This window comes from Aspergillus campestris (genome assembly GCF_002847485.1).
Source record: "Aspergillus campestris IBT 28561 chromosome Unknown P168scaffold_3, whole genome shotgun sequence".
NCBI classification, from domain to species: Eukaryota; Fungi; Ascomycota; class Eurotiomycetes; order Eurotiales; family Aspergillaceae; genus Aspergillus; species Aspergillus campestris.
The window spans coordinates 684,087-698,346 of NW_020194338.1; the positions used below are offsets into that span (position 1 = coordinate 684,087).

Consider the following 14,260-nt stretch of genomic DNA (forward strand, 5'->3'; position numbering starts at 1 on the left):
CATCAACCAATCTTGAACCACTATCTTCTTACCCCCCCTCCTCTTTTGACTTGATTGTCATCCACCGCATCGAGGATCTCATTGCTGGACTCGGTGATACAGAACAGCCAGGTATGGTGGCTCCGAATCTTTTGAATTTCTCTTTGATCTATATCCCCCCCCCGTCTTTCCTGTCCACGCACCTGCAGCCTGCAAAGAATCCCTCCCAGACATCAACCTTCTACTTCATTTCTCTGCTTTACTTCTCGACTTCTCTACCTATCTGACTCCGCCGTCACATCCTTTTCACCTGCGTTCTGCATCCATCCTGGCCAATATTACACCACGTTCCCGCAAAGTTACAAGCCCATTTTTTGATATCCCCACCCACCTCCAGGATTATATTCCCCTGCCCCATTCGATCCCTGATCTCTTAGTGCGGCCCTTGTTGATTATTATTGTCATTATCTTCGTCATAATCTTCATTATCACTGCTTGTTTTGTTATTATTTTTTTCCCTTCCTCCCTTAACGATCTTCCCTTCCTTGGGATAATCCTTTGATTCATTTCCTTAATCTGACTCGACGGATTAATTGATTCGATTGTTATCTGCTGTTTCTATTCTATGCTTCCCCCCTTCATCCCCCATCTGGCATAGTCCTTTCGGTGCCTTGGCTCGACCTGTCGGCCTGAAGGATGGGGTTCCGTTGCAGCTAAATAACGACCCTGGACCCCTCCACATTACACTGGTTTTGGCATCACACCGATTTTACCTACTTACAAGGCCCCATGGTCCTAAGATCCCCATCCCTTCCCTTCCATTGATCCCCGCAGAACCAACGAGCCTTTAGCTTCAGTCTGTACTGCCCTTTGTTTACTTGCCATATCCCTCCCCCAGCCAAACTACCCCCGCCGTTTTTCTCTCCTACCATTCGATTCGCGTGGGACTTGGGTCTAATTACCTTCGCCTCAGACTGCAGCTTCCGGAATTTGGACCACAAACCACAAATAGTAAAAAAAGGTTACTCGATCTCGTTGTACTCGAGGTCAGTCATGACCGGCATGGTTCAGACTGACCTAGCTCATCCCACGGCGCCCAAGTACAAGGACGAGCCTGTTGACGATACGGTAGGTGATGATTGCTGCTATCTTTTCTATCCCTCTTCCTGGTTGTGTCCCTTTGACATTTATGATTGTGATTTCCCCTGTTTATGCTATATCCCCTTTCTGTTGCAGTTTGCTGTATAGCTTTGCTTTCCCCGTGGACTCTCCCTGACTATGGGATGTGACTTGGACATCGTTTCATCAATGAGTCCATCGTTATTCTCGACGCGTCTTTTCACCTCCTCTTCCTCTTTTCCCCCACCATGACATCAGTCGCGTCTGTTGTCTTAGCGTCAGTCGTCGTCATGGTCTCCTAGATTGATTGCGCGGCGTGAGACTCAACCGTGCTTGAATCAAGGCTTCACCCACAAGTGGTATGATGCCGTGGCGTCATCTTTGACATCTGGAATGGACCCAGCTGCACCTGTCTCTACCCGTGTCAATCATCGCACCCGGGCCCTTGGCACCGTGGTTGGGTAGCCTCTGGTCACCAGCGCCTTTGGAAGGTCCTTGGGAGCCAAACTACCCAGAATAAAGTCTAAACCCTACGACCACCTGACTGTCAACTCGACGTTGGGATCGTTTGATGCTTGAAGCACAGTACCCCCTTTGTTTTGGTTTCAATACATGGCGACAACCGCTCAGACGTTGCCTACCTTGATAATTTGCCCTTGATATAACTTGCGCGCATCCCGCTGGGTGCGCAGATCCATGTCTGCGAGCCCAGAAGACCCTACCCGTGGATTTTCCTGCTAAATCATGTTGCATGATCCTATCAAATTAACCGCGCTGACTTGTCCCATTCAGATCCGACATTCTGGGCACCCTGGCCCACACCATCTTCAATTGCAGCATCCTCGATCAGCAACCTTACTCCCACACCAGAAGCCCAGTTCTCCACATCAGTCGACTACGACAATCCCCCCTAACCCGTACGGACCGCCACACGCAGTAGGAAACGGCGTCTTGCACAGCCAGTCTTCCTACGGACAGGCACCCCAAGACCCTTACTATACTTCTCACCAGCCGTACACTACGGCCAGTACGCCATCGCAATACCCTTCAAGCGGTAAGTAGTGTTCTTAGTGTCTCGTTTCTCATAGTGTGGACCGTTGGGTCTCTTTCCAGCGCGATTCTCCGAGACGCGGTAGCTGATTGAAGAGCCAGGCCCTCCGGAAATCATGGCGACCACCACCCAAATGCCGAGGCCGTATCCGCCCATCTACCATACCCCCCAGTCCAGCTCCCCTGCGTCAGTGGCTTCCCAGACGCATGAACAACACAATCGCAATCTCTACACGCAATCCCCTCAGATGTCATCCGGCATGTATGGATATCAGCATTATTCGACCGTGAACCCTGTACAGCCTTCGCCGTACCCGACGCACCCCTCCCCTCAGCACCCCCTGACCTCGCAGCCATTGATGATGGCCCATTCGAACGGGTCGCAGTTGCAGCATCAGTCTTCCCAGGCCCCGCCGGGCAGCATGAGCAGCCCGAGTACTGCCACAGCTCAGCAACCGACTCCGCCCCAAAGGGCTATCCTGCATCCTCCGTTATCCGCGGCGACGGGCGGACCCCTGTCTGCGGGGAGCGCGCACCATCCCAACTCAAGTGTCGGTGCCAGTTCAAGCGCCGCACCCGGTCCCATCCCGGCCACGACCCCCCTTGTCGTCCGGCAGGATAACAACGGCGTCCAGTGGATTGCCTTTGAATACTCCCGCGATCGCGTCAAGATGGAATACACCATCCGGTGCGATGTCGAATCCGTCAACGTGGACAACCTCAACCAAGAATTCAAGACAGAGAACTGTGTCTATCCTCGCGCCTGTTGCAGCAAGGACCAATACCGGGGGAACCGGTTGGTCTACGAGACCGAGTGTAACGCGGTGGGCTGGGCTCTCGCGGATCTCAACCCGGCACTGAGGGGAAAGCGTGGCCTGATCCAACGAGCAGTCGACAGCTGGAGGAACAGCAACCAAGACCCTCGCCTCCGCAGCAGGCGTGTGAGACGGATGGCGAAGATGACCCGGCGACAGGGCATGCCACAAAGCTCGTCCCACATGGCCAGCGCATCACCCGTTACCCCGAGTGTACCGGGCGTCAATCTGACGGCTGCCCCGGGTTCTCGCCCGAGCCTTGGTCCTCTGACCATGGGACCTCCGCAACTGCATCATCACCACGCCCAACCCGAAGGACATCCGAATGAGGAAGTAAGCGGTATGTTCCACCATATCTGATATATCCTGTTTTTGCTGTTTTCCAAGTGGCTTTGTTTTGTTCCTATATATTGGATTGTCTCATTTGTTGTGCCACATGACCGGTGGGAAGGACACATGGAGTGTTTGAGGGTGTTTTCTCTGCTTCTCTGGGGATTGTGGCATGGTGGATATTGTACAGGTGTATTTTTATGTGACCCGATGCGATTCCTGTCTTCTGTCTTTGTTTCTTAACCCATACCCAATTTTCTATCTTTTCTTTCTTACTATTTACCTCTTACCCTTCATCTTCCTTCCTTTCTCTTTCCCTTTTTCTTTTGCTTTCCCTTTTTTTTTCTTCTTTTTTTTTTGGCCTCAGATCTCACTGTTCATGCCTGTACCCCTTTACGCCTTCAGTTCATCACGTACCCCTTGCAGCTCATGTAGGCTAATTCTTAATTTTTGTCTATAATTTAGGTGCCGATTTGACAAATGGTGCCAATCGCCCCGCAACAATGGACAACCACGGGCCGGGTCCCTCGCCCACCGACATGCGCACCGCACAGGTGTTTCACGGCTACCCTGGATTCCCACCCTCGTCAGCGATGGCCGGAGAGGCGCGTGGCCCATCCATTCCTCCCCTCATGCGCGATTCAGGAATTGGCAGCCTGGGCCGACATCCCGCCGTGGCGACCTCGAGCAAAGCCGGTGAGATGATGAACATCGACGAGGAGGAGGACGATGACGAACGCAATCCCACCGAGGACGCCCTCTTCGGCACCCTTCCGGACGGCAGACGGCGGAAATTCATCCTCGTCGAGGACCCCCAGCGCGGCGGCCGTGTCCGCGTCAAGGTCATGCTGGACCAGGTCGACATGAATGAGATCCCCGACTCGTACCGCATGTCCAACTCGGTCTACCCGCGGTCATATTTCCCCGTGCAAATGAAGAACCCGCGTGGCCGCGGCGTCCCGGGAAAGCGCTATCTCAAGGACGACACTATGACTGACGATGATGAGACCGCGACGGTGGGCCGCATTTTGGTCCCTGCCCCGCAGCTTGACGGCGAGGGCGAGATCGCGGTGCCTCGACTGACTCGTGGGCGACACCGTCAGGACGTCATGCTTAACGACCTGGGTTACCGAATGAGCTGGAGCCAGAGCCGAGTGTTTGCTGGCCGACCGTTGTTTCTGCAGCGATCTCGTGAGTGCTTTCCCTCTCCCTTTTCTTTTTATATGGTGATCGTCTCCTTGCATATCAGTTTCTATTTATTCCTGTTTTTATATCATATCTTGTCTCTTTCTTTTGTCGTTTCTGCCTGTCCCCCTTGCATATATGCGGGTCGGAAAATTCACCCACGCAATCAACCATCGCTCCCGGACACACGGCCGGCAGCCCCTTGAATGCCATTACTAACTAATACTCGCAGTTGATGCATACCGGAACAAGATGCGCAGCACAATGCTAGGAGCCGGCCAGGAGCCGACCTCCATCCCGCGCCACTTTGAAACTCGGGCGGGGAAGCGCCGATTCCTGGAGCATAGACGACGACCAATGGCGTCCTCGGGCCGCAGCGGCATGCACTCGCTGTCTGCTGCGCAGCGCAGCGCCGAAGAAGTGGAAGCTTGAGGTGGGGGGAGTTGATCTATCATATCATTTTGGGGATAATGCATCGTTGGCTAGCCCTACGTCGTCATCCTACCCCACCTTTCTCTCTTTCTTTTTACTCTTTCTTTCTTCTTTCTTTTTTGTTCAAATTTTTCAACTTTTCTTTCAAATCTTGACCCTCGGTTTCCTCCGGGGTTAACTATTGTACTCTGGTCCGAAGACGATGATTGCGAACGAGTCCGCGATGTAAAATACCATGATGAGCTATACCACACGGCAGGACAGGGACGGTCGCTAGGGCTTCGGGATTGGAGTTGGATGGGTATCGAGGTATACTTGGGTTGAATCTCTTCTTTCTCTGGTTTATCTTTTATTTCCTTTTTTTTTTATGATTTTCTGTTGTTGTCTGTCTGTTTCCTGCTGTTTCTGGATTTCTCGTTTGTTTGAACTTTATGATTGTGATGATTACGCTGGGATTCTTGGGAACGAGGCATGAATCATGATGGGACTTGGACTTTGGATTCGGGGGACAGGACAGGATTATTGGGTTCTGGAATGGGATGACCGGATTGGAGTCCACTTGCGTTATGCTACTGCTACCTCGTCGTTTAGTATTACCTACTATATGAATTGATTTTGATTGTTTCATTTGACTGTGGCTTGATTTTGATTAACCCCGGACCCTTTCAGCTTTGTTCTGAGACATCCATCCGTATTATTCAATTATGCTGACATGGCGGAGTCATCGATTTCCCTCCAGTTACCTTAGATCGACTGAGACATGGCCAGAATGGGGAGAATGGAGTTTAGTGCCACCGCGTGCGGTTCCCAGGCGGGGACGAAAGCAGACGAAAGCGGATGAAATAGACGGGAGTCAGGAATGTCGAATGTCGAATGTCGAATGTAGAAAGGAAGTAATATATTTATAGATTGACACAATCCGATCCATCTGTCAGGACTCCGCAGTATCATGGATGAGAACGGTTGTCGTGAGAACGTTGTCCGGGCACGGGACCTCGGGAAACCCAACCACCACCAAACTAAACATCACCGCTTGCAGTCAAGCCTACTTTCATCCTAGTCCGTCTTTCGTCCAGCCGTTCTCTCGTCGCTTTCTTTCTCTCCCTTCTCTTTTTCTCTTCTCTCTCTCTCTCTCCTCGACTGGCTCTTCTATCTCTCTATCCTTTCCTCCTCCTCCCTTCTCGCCGCGATTTCATTCTTGCCATCGCGAAGAATTTAAGATCGTCGAGATCGACATCCATCCACCTAATTCAGTCCCCCGATTGACCTCTCACTTACTCTGTACGTCGTCACATACTGTCAGTGCCACTGTCCCCGTCCCTCTGCCCGTCCCTCCATCGCCGATCGGGTACGTCCTCAGATCAGATTCAGAACGGTTCAAACTGACTCGCCCGATCCAGCAGTGCCCCGAGGCCCCATCGCCCAAATCTGGGTCGCCCTCTGTGGAACCGTGGTTCGATACCTTCAGATTCAAACTCGAAAGTGCACTTCCCCTGCTGTTTCAGATAATCCAGGGTCTGGGTCCCGTCGCTTCAGATTGATTGATTAATCACCTTCCCGCTTTGCTTTCTTTTTTTTTTCTATACATATTCGTTTATACCCCCATCTCTCGTTGAGTCGATTTATTTTTTTCGTCTCTTCTCTCCTCCACCGTTCAACCTGCTACCACCGAACCGCCCGACTTTCCCCCTTCGCGAGGGGCACTCGAGATCAACAGAGGCAGCCCAACTCACGCACCAGCATGTCCGGTGGTTACCGGGCTTTCAGCTACGAACAAGGCGATGACGGTCTGGGAGGAGCCGATCGGGGGCAATATGCATCGCCGGAAACTCGACATTTGATGGGCGGACAAGACTTGTCGTCGGTACCGGAACAAGGACAGCGGAATCTCGGGCCCTCGCAGTCGATGCGCACGAATTCGACCGCGACTCCCGGCATGGATAATCTGGGCCCCGCCGCGGTAGGTGGCGGCATTGGCGGAGTCGCTTTGGGCGTCGCTAACACCCATGACCGGCAGAGTGGCATCGATGCGATGAGGGAAACGGATGGCCCGATGCACCACATGCCCGCTGAACGGGAGTACCACGCCACTGGCGCCGACAACCCCTACATCCCCATGCCCCCCGATGGTCCATACGCACACTCAGATGCCTTGCGCCCACCGCGGGAGACGTACGGGCCGCCCGCGGCGCTGGGTGCCGTGGCGGGCGCTACGGCCGCCCATTCGATCCCCGCGTCCAACCCGTCGCAGCCCAGCCTGACTGACGGCCCCTATCAAAACGTCGGCGCTTTCAACGGCGGTCCGTACCAGCGACAGTCCGCGTATAGCTCCAACGAATACCCCCTCGTCATTAACCCGGACGAGATCGTCGACGACGGCGACGACGGCTTCATCTCTCCGAATTCCAAGTCTGCCGGTTCCAAGGCGGCGGCGGTGGGGGTCGCGGGCGGCGGCGCGGCGGCGTACGATGCAGTGCCGGGCTCGGGCCTAGAGGCCGGCAACGAAAAGAGCCAGTGGATCAAGCCGAAGCCCAACGGGGGCAGTCGCAAGCGGGGCTGGATCGTGGGCATCATCCTGGCCTTCGTCATCGTCGGGGCCATCGTCGGCGGCGCGGTCGGCGGGACGCTGGGCAAGGGGCGGAAGGAGGAACCCTCCGGCATGTCCGCGTCGGATGACAAAGAGGCAAACGGCGACCTGGGCAAGGACTCGGACGAGATCCGCGAGCTGATGGACATGCCGGGCCTCGCCAAGGTGTTCCCGGGTATGGACTATACGCCGTGGGGGGTGCAGTACCCGCTGTGCGAGAAGTACCCGCCATCGCAGAACAACGTCACGCGCGACATCGCCGTGCTCTCGCAGCTGACCAACACGGTCCGCCTCTACGGCACCGACTGCAACCAGACGGAGATGGTCCTGCACGCGATGGACCGGTTGGAACTCAAGGACATGAAGCTCTGGCTGGGGGTGTGGATCGACGACAACAACAAGACCAACGACCGGCAGATCTCGTCGCTGTACAAGATCCTCGACAACACCGACGACAAGACCATCTTCAAGGGCGTCATCGTCGGCAACGAGGCCCTGTACCGCGCCGGGCACGACATCAACGCCGCGCGCAGGAAGCTCATCGGCTACATGAACGACGTGCGGAAGCGCCTCAAGGAGGACGGGTTCGACCTACCCGTGGCCACGTCCGACCTGGGCGACAACTGGGAGGAGGACCTCGTCGAGGTGTCGGACATGGTTATGTCCAACGTGCACCCCTTCTTCGCGGGCGTCAAGGTCGACCTCGCCGCCAGCTGGACCTGGGATTTCTGGCAGAGCCACGACGTGGTCCTGACCAAGGGCACCAAGAAGAAGCAGGTCATCTCGGAAGTGGGGTGGCCCAGCGGCGGCGGCAACGACTGCGGAAAGGGGGCCAACTGCCCGGATGATACGTCGGGTTCGGTGGCTGGCATTGACCAGCTGAACCAGTTCATGTCGGATTGGGTGTGTCAGGCGATGGATAATGGGACCGATTATTTTTGGTACGTTCCCCTCTCTCCCTCTCTAGCACCACATCAACCCCATGAAGAAAGAAAGACTAACAGCATACAGGTTCGAAGCCTTCGACGAGCCCTGGAAAGTCCAATTCAACAAAGGAAAGGAACAATGGGAAGACAAATGGGGTCTGATGGACCCGGGCCGCAAACTCAAACCAGGCATCAAGATCCCGACCTGCGGCGGCAAGACCGTCGATTAGTCTTTTCTCCTTTACCCTCCTTTTACCCTCCTTTTACCCTCCTTTTACGAAGTACAGCGAAATGCTGTGGGCTTCATTCGATGCATAATATTTCATGTCAACTTCTACCTTCCTTCTTGTATGCTTGTTCGTCACGTTTCCGGAGTTGGATTGGGTTTGTTATGGTGTATTTTATGGATGTTTTTCGACATGTTTATGGGTTGTATATATTTGACTGGCGTGACTACCTAGGATTTACATACTCATCATCTATCTATTTATCTATCTATCTATCTATCTATCTATCTATTGTAACTATGTCAACGATTATGGCGTATGCCTATTATACAATGCTCTATTTTACTAGGTACACAGCGTGACAGAAGAAAAGGTTTGTAATACTACACCCCTGGTATATAATGCTATATTATAGTATACACATGGAAAGAAAGAAAGAAAGGATAAAATCAGTAATGATAAACCCCCACCCCCCAAAACGCACTCTCCTGCTCTTCAAACAGAGGTAACTTGACTCCTTGTCTAGTCCTCACCTCTCTCTTTTCATTACTATCATCACCACCATTACCATCACCATCACCATCGTGATTATCCCCTCTACCTCCATGACCAATACTCAAACTCGAATAAACATCATCATCATCACAAGAAGAAACAACAACCCCCGGCCCGCGCACCATCATATCTTTCAGATGAACCCTCTCCACCCCAGGACAGAAAAGCAGCGTGCGCGGACCGACTGCCTCGAACGCGCGCGGCGACTCCACGACTGTTATGTTGAGCGATGAGAGGAGGGCTTTGTCGAGGGTGTTGAAGACGGGGTCTTGGGCGTAGATTGGGATTGTCTTCCCTCGGGTTTCTGATGGAATGTATTGTTAGTTTATGTATCTATGGTTTGTTTGTTTGGGTAAGAGATATAGGAGGAAGAGGAGAGAAGAGAGGAGGTAAATTACCAAAACACTCGATGATCCCCACCAGCGCAGCAAGCTGATACATTGATACGCGACGACGATCGACCCATCCGCCGCGGAGGAGGCCGCTTAGGCTGCCTAGACCTATGCAGATTATTTCTGTGGGGGGTTGTGTATCGGAGTTGTCATTGCTGTTGTCGTTGTTGTCGTCGGGGTGGTTACGGTGGAAGAAGATATTCTGGATTGTAGACCGGAGCGTTTGCGCCGTCGCAGAGAGATCATATTTCTGCTTGTGGGTCGCGAATTGGGATTGCAGGATTGGGAGGGTGAGTTTTGGAGGGCTTTCGGCGGGGAGGAGTTCGTCTATCGTGTTGTTCTTGTGGGAGGTAGATGGGGAGTGGGAGGAGGAGGAGTGGGCGGTGGTGGTGATGTGTGTCCAGCCGGAGGAGGGGTCGGCGATTTGGAGACGTTTGCTGGTGGTGGGACGCTTTTTGCGGGATGTGTGTGGCATTTTCTTTCTTTGTTCTTTGCTGTTCTTTTGCTTCTTGATGTATATGTATATATGTGCGTGTGTGTATGTGTATATTGTTGGTAATTGGAGTCTTGTTGGATAGAGTGGTGATGGTGATGGTGATGTTGGAGAGAAATGAAGAAAATCGCGATTAGATTGGAGGGGCGATAAGATAGGGTCAGGTGGTGATAGTGTTATCTTATCTCTTCTTTGGCTTCATCTCTCTACTCTTCTACTCTTTTCTACTGCCTCTCTTGTTGTGCTATCTTACATTCTCTTCTTGTTTCTGTAATGGAATAAATATAATGGAATAAAATCAATCAACAATGGTTGGTAAGTCAAAATGCAAAAGGATTTCCTAAACCATGTCTACGAGGTTGATCTCTACGAGGTTGATCTCTGCTTATAGTATGTGTACGATATATCCTACAAGTACAAATATCAAGACTCAAGGATCCTAGCTACTAGGTACTACACCTACCTTAGTACCTAGATAATACTAGAGTCTACTTCCTACATCTACTCCACGCCAATCACCATGCTCATCACTTACGCGCCCAGAACTGACTACTAAATCTCCAAGGTGTGATAACTAGTTCGAGCGGGCGCTTCCATCCACGAATCACAGCCCTCACTCGCCCGTCGAGGTGATGATACCTGCATGGCTGATGTGCAATCGGCCAATCCTCACCCCATGTCCATTCCCCTCTCTCCTCTTCTCAACCCCATCCCCCTTCCTAACTGGCCCATCCCCATGTCAACACCCTCAGCACGTCCAGACCCGTCGACCAACCTGCGGGTGTGGTCACATCCCCTCTCGTACATCTTCACTCGCCCGCCACTCCACCCCGGCTAGTCCTGATGTGAGCGCCTGCTGCATGAACGGCTCCCCTACCAGCCGCCTTCCCTCAAAAAGTCTTGTCCTTCCCGTCTGTCCTCGTCGCTGCTGAAGCTTGTTTCGCGATGATCAATCTGTGCTGTGTCTGGTTGACCGCAGAGACTTGACTGGTGCGATTTGTCGACTTTGCTCGGTTCGCTGTTCCATCCCTCTCTTTCTTCCTTCCTTCCTTCCATCATGAGTCCCTTTTCCGTTCCGCACTGGGTCGCTGTCCTCCTGTTGTGTTTGGGATGGACAAACGCCCACAGTGTCATCGTCTACCCGGGCTATCGAGGGAATAATCTGCACACCAACGGCACCGTCGAGGCCGCTGACGGTCTGGGTGTCGCCTACAACACCAAGAATGACACCTACATGTACCCCTACGGCATGCAGTGGATCTATCCATGTATGAGATGATCTGCCTTCACAGCCCTTTCCAGCATACTAATCCCCCCCAGGCGGCGGCATGCCCACCTCGCAAAACCGCACCAAATGGCCCGTCGGCGGCGGTGCCATCTCCCTCCAGCCCGGCTGGTTCCAAGGTCACGCCACAGCCTTCATCTACATCAACCTAGGCATGGGCGCGACTCCTCCGAACATGAGCCACCCGATGGTCCCGCCGTTCCAGATCGTGGGGCCGACCAACGACCCCTACCCGGGCACCATCTGTCTGCCGCAGGTTCTGCTCCCCACAGGGGTGTCTCCCAAGGTGGGCGACCTTGCCACGATCCAAGTGATCGAGACTGCCAAACACGGAGCGGCTCTATATAATGTATTCCCCCTTCTCTTCTCTCCCCCTTTCGCTACTTCAAACCAAAACAATGCTAATCTGAAATGCGAATAGTGCGCCGACATCGAATTCGCCGAACCAGAAGACGTCGCAGAAGTCACCCGCGACAACTGCTTCAACTCCAGTGCCATCTCCTTCGAAAGCGTATTCACATCCACCTCGCTGAAATCAGCCGCGCAGCCGCGCAGCGCGATAACAATGCCCATGGCATACGTGATTCCGTTCGTGGTGGGCGTTGCGGCCTGGATGACGTTGTAGTTTGGTTTTTTAGCATGCATAACCTGTCATATCTCTCATATCATACCCATATAGTATTGTCTTTCCTTTTTATTACTTTATTACTTACTGTCAGCCTGACAAGTGTGACTGTTATTTATTGGCGTTACGGTAATTATCCATCACTCTATGAGTGTTGATGTGGTGTCCTTCCACCGGATACATCTACATAACAAATACGAAGTTCGAAGTTACAGGCTGGAAGTCTAATTGCCTTCTTCCGGTATCAGAGCTTGCTACTTTAGTGCTTTGTTTTGCAGGCTATAGTGACTATATACAAGAGAGCTGCTAGTATAATCAAACAAGTGTATATGTATATATTACTCGAGACCTTGGGACACTTGTAGTTTCAGGGTTATGTGATTCTTGTGATTATTACTTATAGTTTAATCTTTCCCTTCTGAGCTCTAGGCTTTAGTTAGAACTGTATACAAATTACCTACTACTCTTCTCTATGTTTATTGAATATAAGTACTTGAAATGATACCACGAGCAGCTTATACCTGCTCATTCCAACTTTGCCGCTTGAACTCCACTCCTCTTCCGTGATAAAACCTCGAGCCCACGACATAAATTGCCAGACCTATCCCCATTATAAACAGGGCTCCTTTGGCAATTTAAAGCCGTAAGCAGGAGCCCCCAGAGTCCTAATCTCAAACTTGGGAGATAGGTCCTCGTATGCCATGATAATAATTATGGTCATGATACTGATAGTAATGCTATCTAGCGGTAATGTTGTTCCATTCTGGTTGACAATTTCCATCTCTGATATTGCTCAATCCTCAACAAAATAAACGGCAATGAAGCATATTTCCAAGTGCGTTCGACCTGAAAAGAGCAGATATCTGCAAGCTATATTTGTTGAGCCAAAAAAGGAAAAAAAAAAAAAAAAAAAAAACAAAGGATTACTGAAGGAAAGAAGACAGGAATGGATCAAAGGATATGGCAACCTGTGCAGATAAAATGGCGCAAGCGTGAGCTTGGACTTGTTGAAGCTCCTAACTCGGCATATGTGAGTGACCATAAGACTTGACAGCTGAAAACAAAGCGCCCGCTGATACTCTAGACCCAGACGCTAAATCGTCAGCGTGCTATCCAGCTAGAAGCCCTAGCTCTCCTAAGCCGCTGGGGGGTTCTGCGCGTCCACTGTCGCAGCGGCGGCATCGCTGTTCTGACGGTCTCGCTTGAAGATCACATCCCAGTCCGAATTTTTGTTCTGCGTGTCCACTGTCGCAGCGGCAGCATCGCTGTCCTGACAGTCTCACTTGAAGATCACATCCCAGTCCGAATTCTTGTTCTGCGTGTCCACTGTCGCAGCGGTATCGTGGTTTGCGTGGTTTGCGTGATTTGCGTTTACAGACCTCGCTTCCTGTTTTTCCGTGGTCAAGAACAGATCCAAATCACGGTGTCCAAGGTTCAGCCATATAGAAAAGTCTAAAAACTTACACTGTCAAGCGGCATGGATAGACACACTGCGAGCAGGAAAAACACGGTGGATATGATCAATCGCATGGTTGACAGCGTGATATAAAGGAGACGGTGTGGGGATTGTGTTGGTTGACTTGGGGTCTCGGATTGCTTGAAGAGAGATTGGATGTGATTGTGGTGGAAATTGATTGATCTTAGATTCGCTGAGTGGGAGATATATCCCCTCCTTTATATCTCACTAACCGGCATAGAATTGACCGCCTATGTGATAGATACAGGATTTGCTTCGTTGCTCTGTTGCATCTTATCAAATCACGCAATAGATATTCAGATCAGATACAGAGATGCATATCTGGCGCACGGCATAGAATAGGTATGTGGTTGATGGAACAATTCCATTAGTGTATGTACGACTTCTCCCAAACATGGAACCTGGCTAGGGATTATCCAGTCTAGTTGCAATAAATGAACACCCTTTGGTTAACTTGACGCCTTGCTTGAGAAGATTGATGTAACAACAAAAGAAAAGTATCGATCAGATCCTTGTGAGAGTCTGCCCTGGAACCTACTATACTGCTCTGACCGTACCACGTCTGTGGGGAAACAGCGATAGGTAGACACAAGAAGTCGGTGTGTTGTGACACCAGACTAAATGGTTGTACGCAGGGATATTCTATGTAAGAATATCTGTTGGGGATACCAGTCAGATGAAGCCCTATACCAAGTGCCATCAGCATCGTGACGTAGTGACTGCAGCCTATATGCATGGGAAGCCTTTAGGAGCATGATAGGGGCAAGTACGGGGTATGCATAT

At 51.7% G+C, this 14,260-nt stretch overlaps 5 protein-coding genes across 5 annotated transcripts; 4 read left to right on the forward strand and 1 right to left on the reverse strand.

Moving 5' to 3' along the window:
- Window positions 1-922: 922 nt before the first annotated feature.
- Window positions 923-5,277, forward strand: P168DRAFT_325248 (uncharacterized protein). Its single transcript, XM_024840974.1, has 5 exons — window positions 923-1,107; window positions 1,891-2,152; window positions 2,251-3,303; window positions 3,759-4,484; window positions 4,711-5,277. The coding sequence occupies exons 1-5, from the start codon at window positions 1,033-1,035 to the stop codon at window positions 4,908-4,910; spliced, it is 2,316 nt and encodes a 771-aa protein (XP_024694966.1). The 5' UTR covers window positions 923-1,032; the 3' UTR covers window positions 4,911-5,277.
- Window positions 5,278-5,553: 276 nt separating this feature from the next.
- On the forward strand, window positions 5,554-6,551 carry P168DRAFT_110610 (uncharacterized protein). The gene has a single exon (XM_024832554.1). It carries the CDS (start codon window positions 5,864-5,866, stop codon window positions 6,449-6,451), a length of 588 nt encoding a protein of 195 aa, XP_024694967.1. The 5' UTR covers window positions 5,554-5,863; the 3' UTR covers window positions 6,452-6,551.
- On the forward strand, window positions 6,320-8,916 carry bgt3 (putative cell wall glucanase). Its single transcript, XM_024834891.1, has 2 exons — window positions 6,320-8,438; window positions 8,509-8,916. Exons 1-2 carry the CDS (start codon window positions 6,652-6,654, stop codon window positions 8,651-8,653), a joined length of 1,932 nt encoding a protein of 643 aa, XP_024694968.1. The 5' UTR covers window positions 6,320-6,651; the 3' UTR covers window positions 8,654-8,916.
- A 183-nt stretch (window positions 8,917-9,099) lies between these two features.
- Window positions 9,100-10,072, reverse strand: P168DRAFT_325250 (SRR1 family protein; the record flags this gene model as incomplete). Its single annotated transcript, XM_024840975.1, has 2 exons — window positions 9,100-9,509; window positions 9,604-10,072. The coding sequence occupies 2 exons, from the start codon at window positions 10,070-10,072 to the stop codon at window positions 9,100-9,102; spliced, it is 879 nt and encodes a 292-aa protein (XP_024694969.1).
- An 834-nt stretch (window positions 10,073-10,906) lies between these two features.
- P168DRAFT_325251 (copper acquisition factor BIM1-like domain-containing protein) lies at window positions 10,907-12,256 on the forward strand. Its single transcript, XM_024840976.1, has 3 exons — window positions 10,907-11,358; window positions 11,411-11,724; window positions 11,797-12,256. The coding sequence occupies exons 1-3, from the start codon at window positions 11,148-11,150 to the stop codon at window positions 11,998-12,000; spliced, it is 729 nt and encodes a 242-aa protein (XP_024694970.1). The 5' UTR covers window positions 10,907-11,147; the 3' UTR covers window positions 12,001-12,256.
- Window positions 12,257-14,260: the final 2,004 nt, after the last annotated feature.

Excerpts from the sequence above, each read along its gene's own strand:
- P168DRAFT_110610 (XM_024832554.1), top strand. The coding sequence starts at position 5,864 with ATGAGAACGGTTGTCGTGAGAACGTTGTCCGGGCACGGGACCTCGGGA.
- bgt3 (XM_024834891.1), top strand. The coding sequence starts at position 6,652 with ATGTCCGGTGGTTACCGGGCTTTCAGCTACGAACAAGGCGATGACGGT. Across the intron at positions 8,439-8,508 it reads AATGGGACCGATTATTTTTG|GTTCGAAGCCTTCGACGAGC; the intron begins GTACGTTCCCCT and ends AACAGCATACAG.
- P168DRAFT_325251 (XM_024840976.1), top strand. The coding sequence starts at position 11,148 with ATGAGTCCCTTTTCCGTTCCGCACTGGGTCGCTGTCCTCCTGTTGTGT. Across the intron at positions 11,359-11,410 it reads CATGCAGTGGATCTATCCAT|GCGGCGGCATGCCCACCTCG; the intron begins GTATGAGATGAT and ends AATCCCCCCCAG. Across the intron at positions 11,725-11,796 it reads ACGGAGCGGCTCTATATAAT|TGCGCCGACATCGAATTCGC; the intron begins GTATTCCCCCTT and ends AAATGCGAATAG.
- P168DRAFT_325248 (XM_024840974.1), top strand. The coding sequence starts at position 1,033 with ATGACCGGCATGGTTCAGACTGACCTAGCTCATCCCACGGCGCCCAAG. Across the intron at positions 2,153-2,250 it reads ATCGCAATACCCTTCAAGCG|GCCCTCCGGAAATCATGGCG; the intron begins GTAAGTAGTGTT and ends TTGAAGAGCCAG. Across the intron at positions 3,304-3,758 it reads TCCGAATGAGGAAGTAAGCG|GTGCCGATTTGACAAATGGT; the intron begins GTATGTTCCACC and ends TCTATAATTTAG.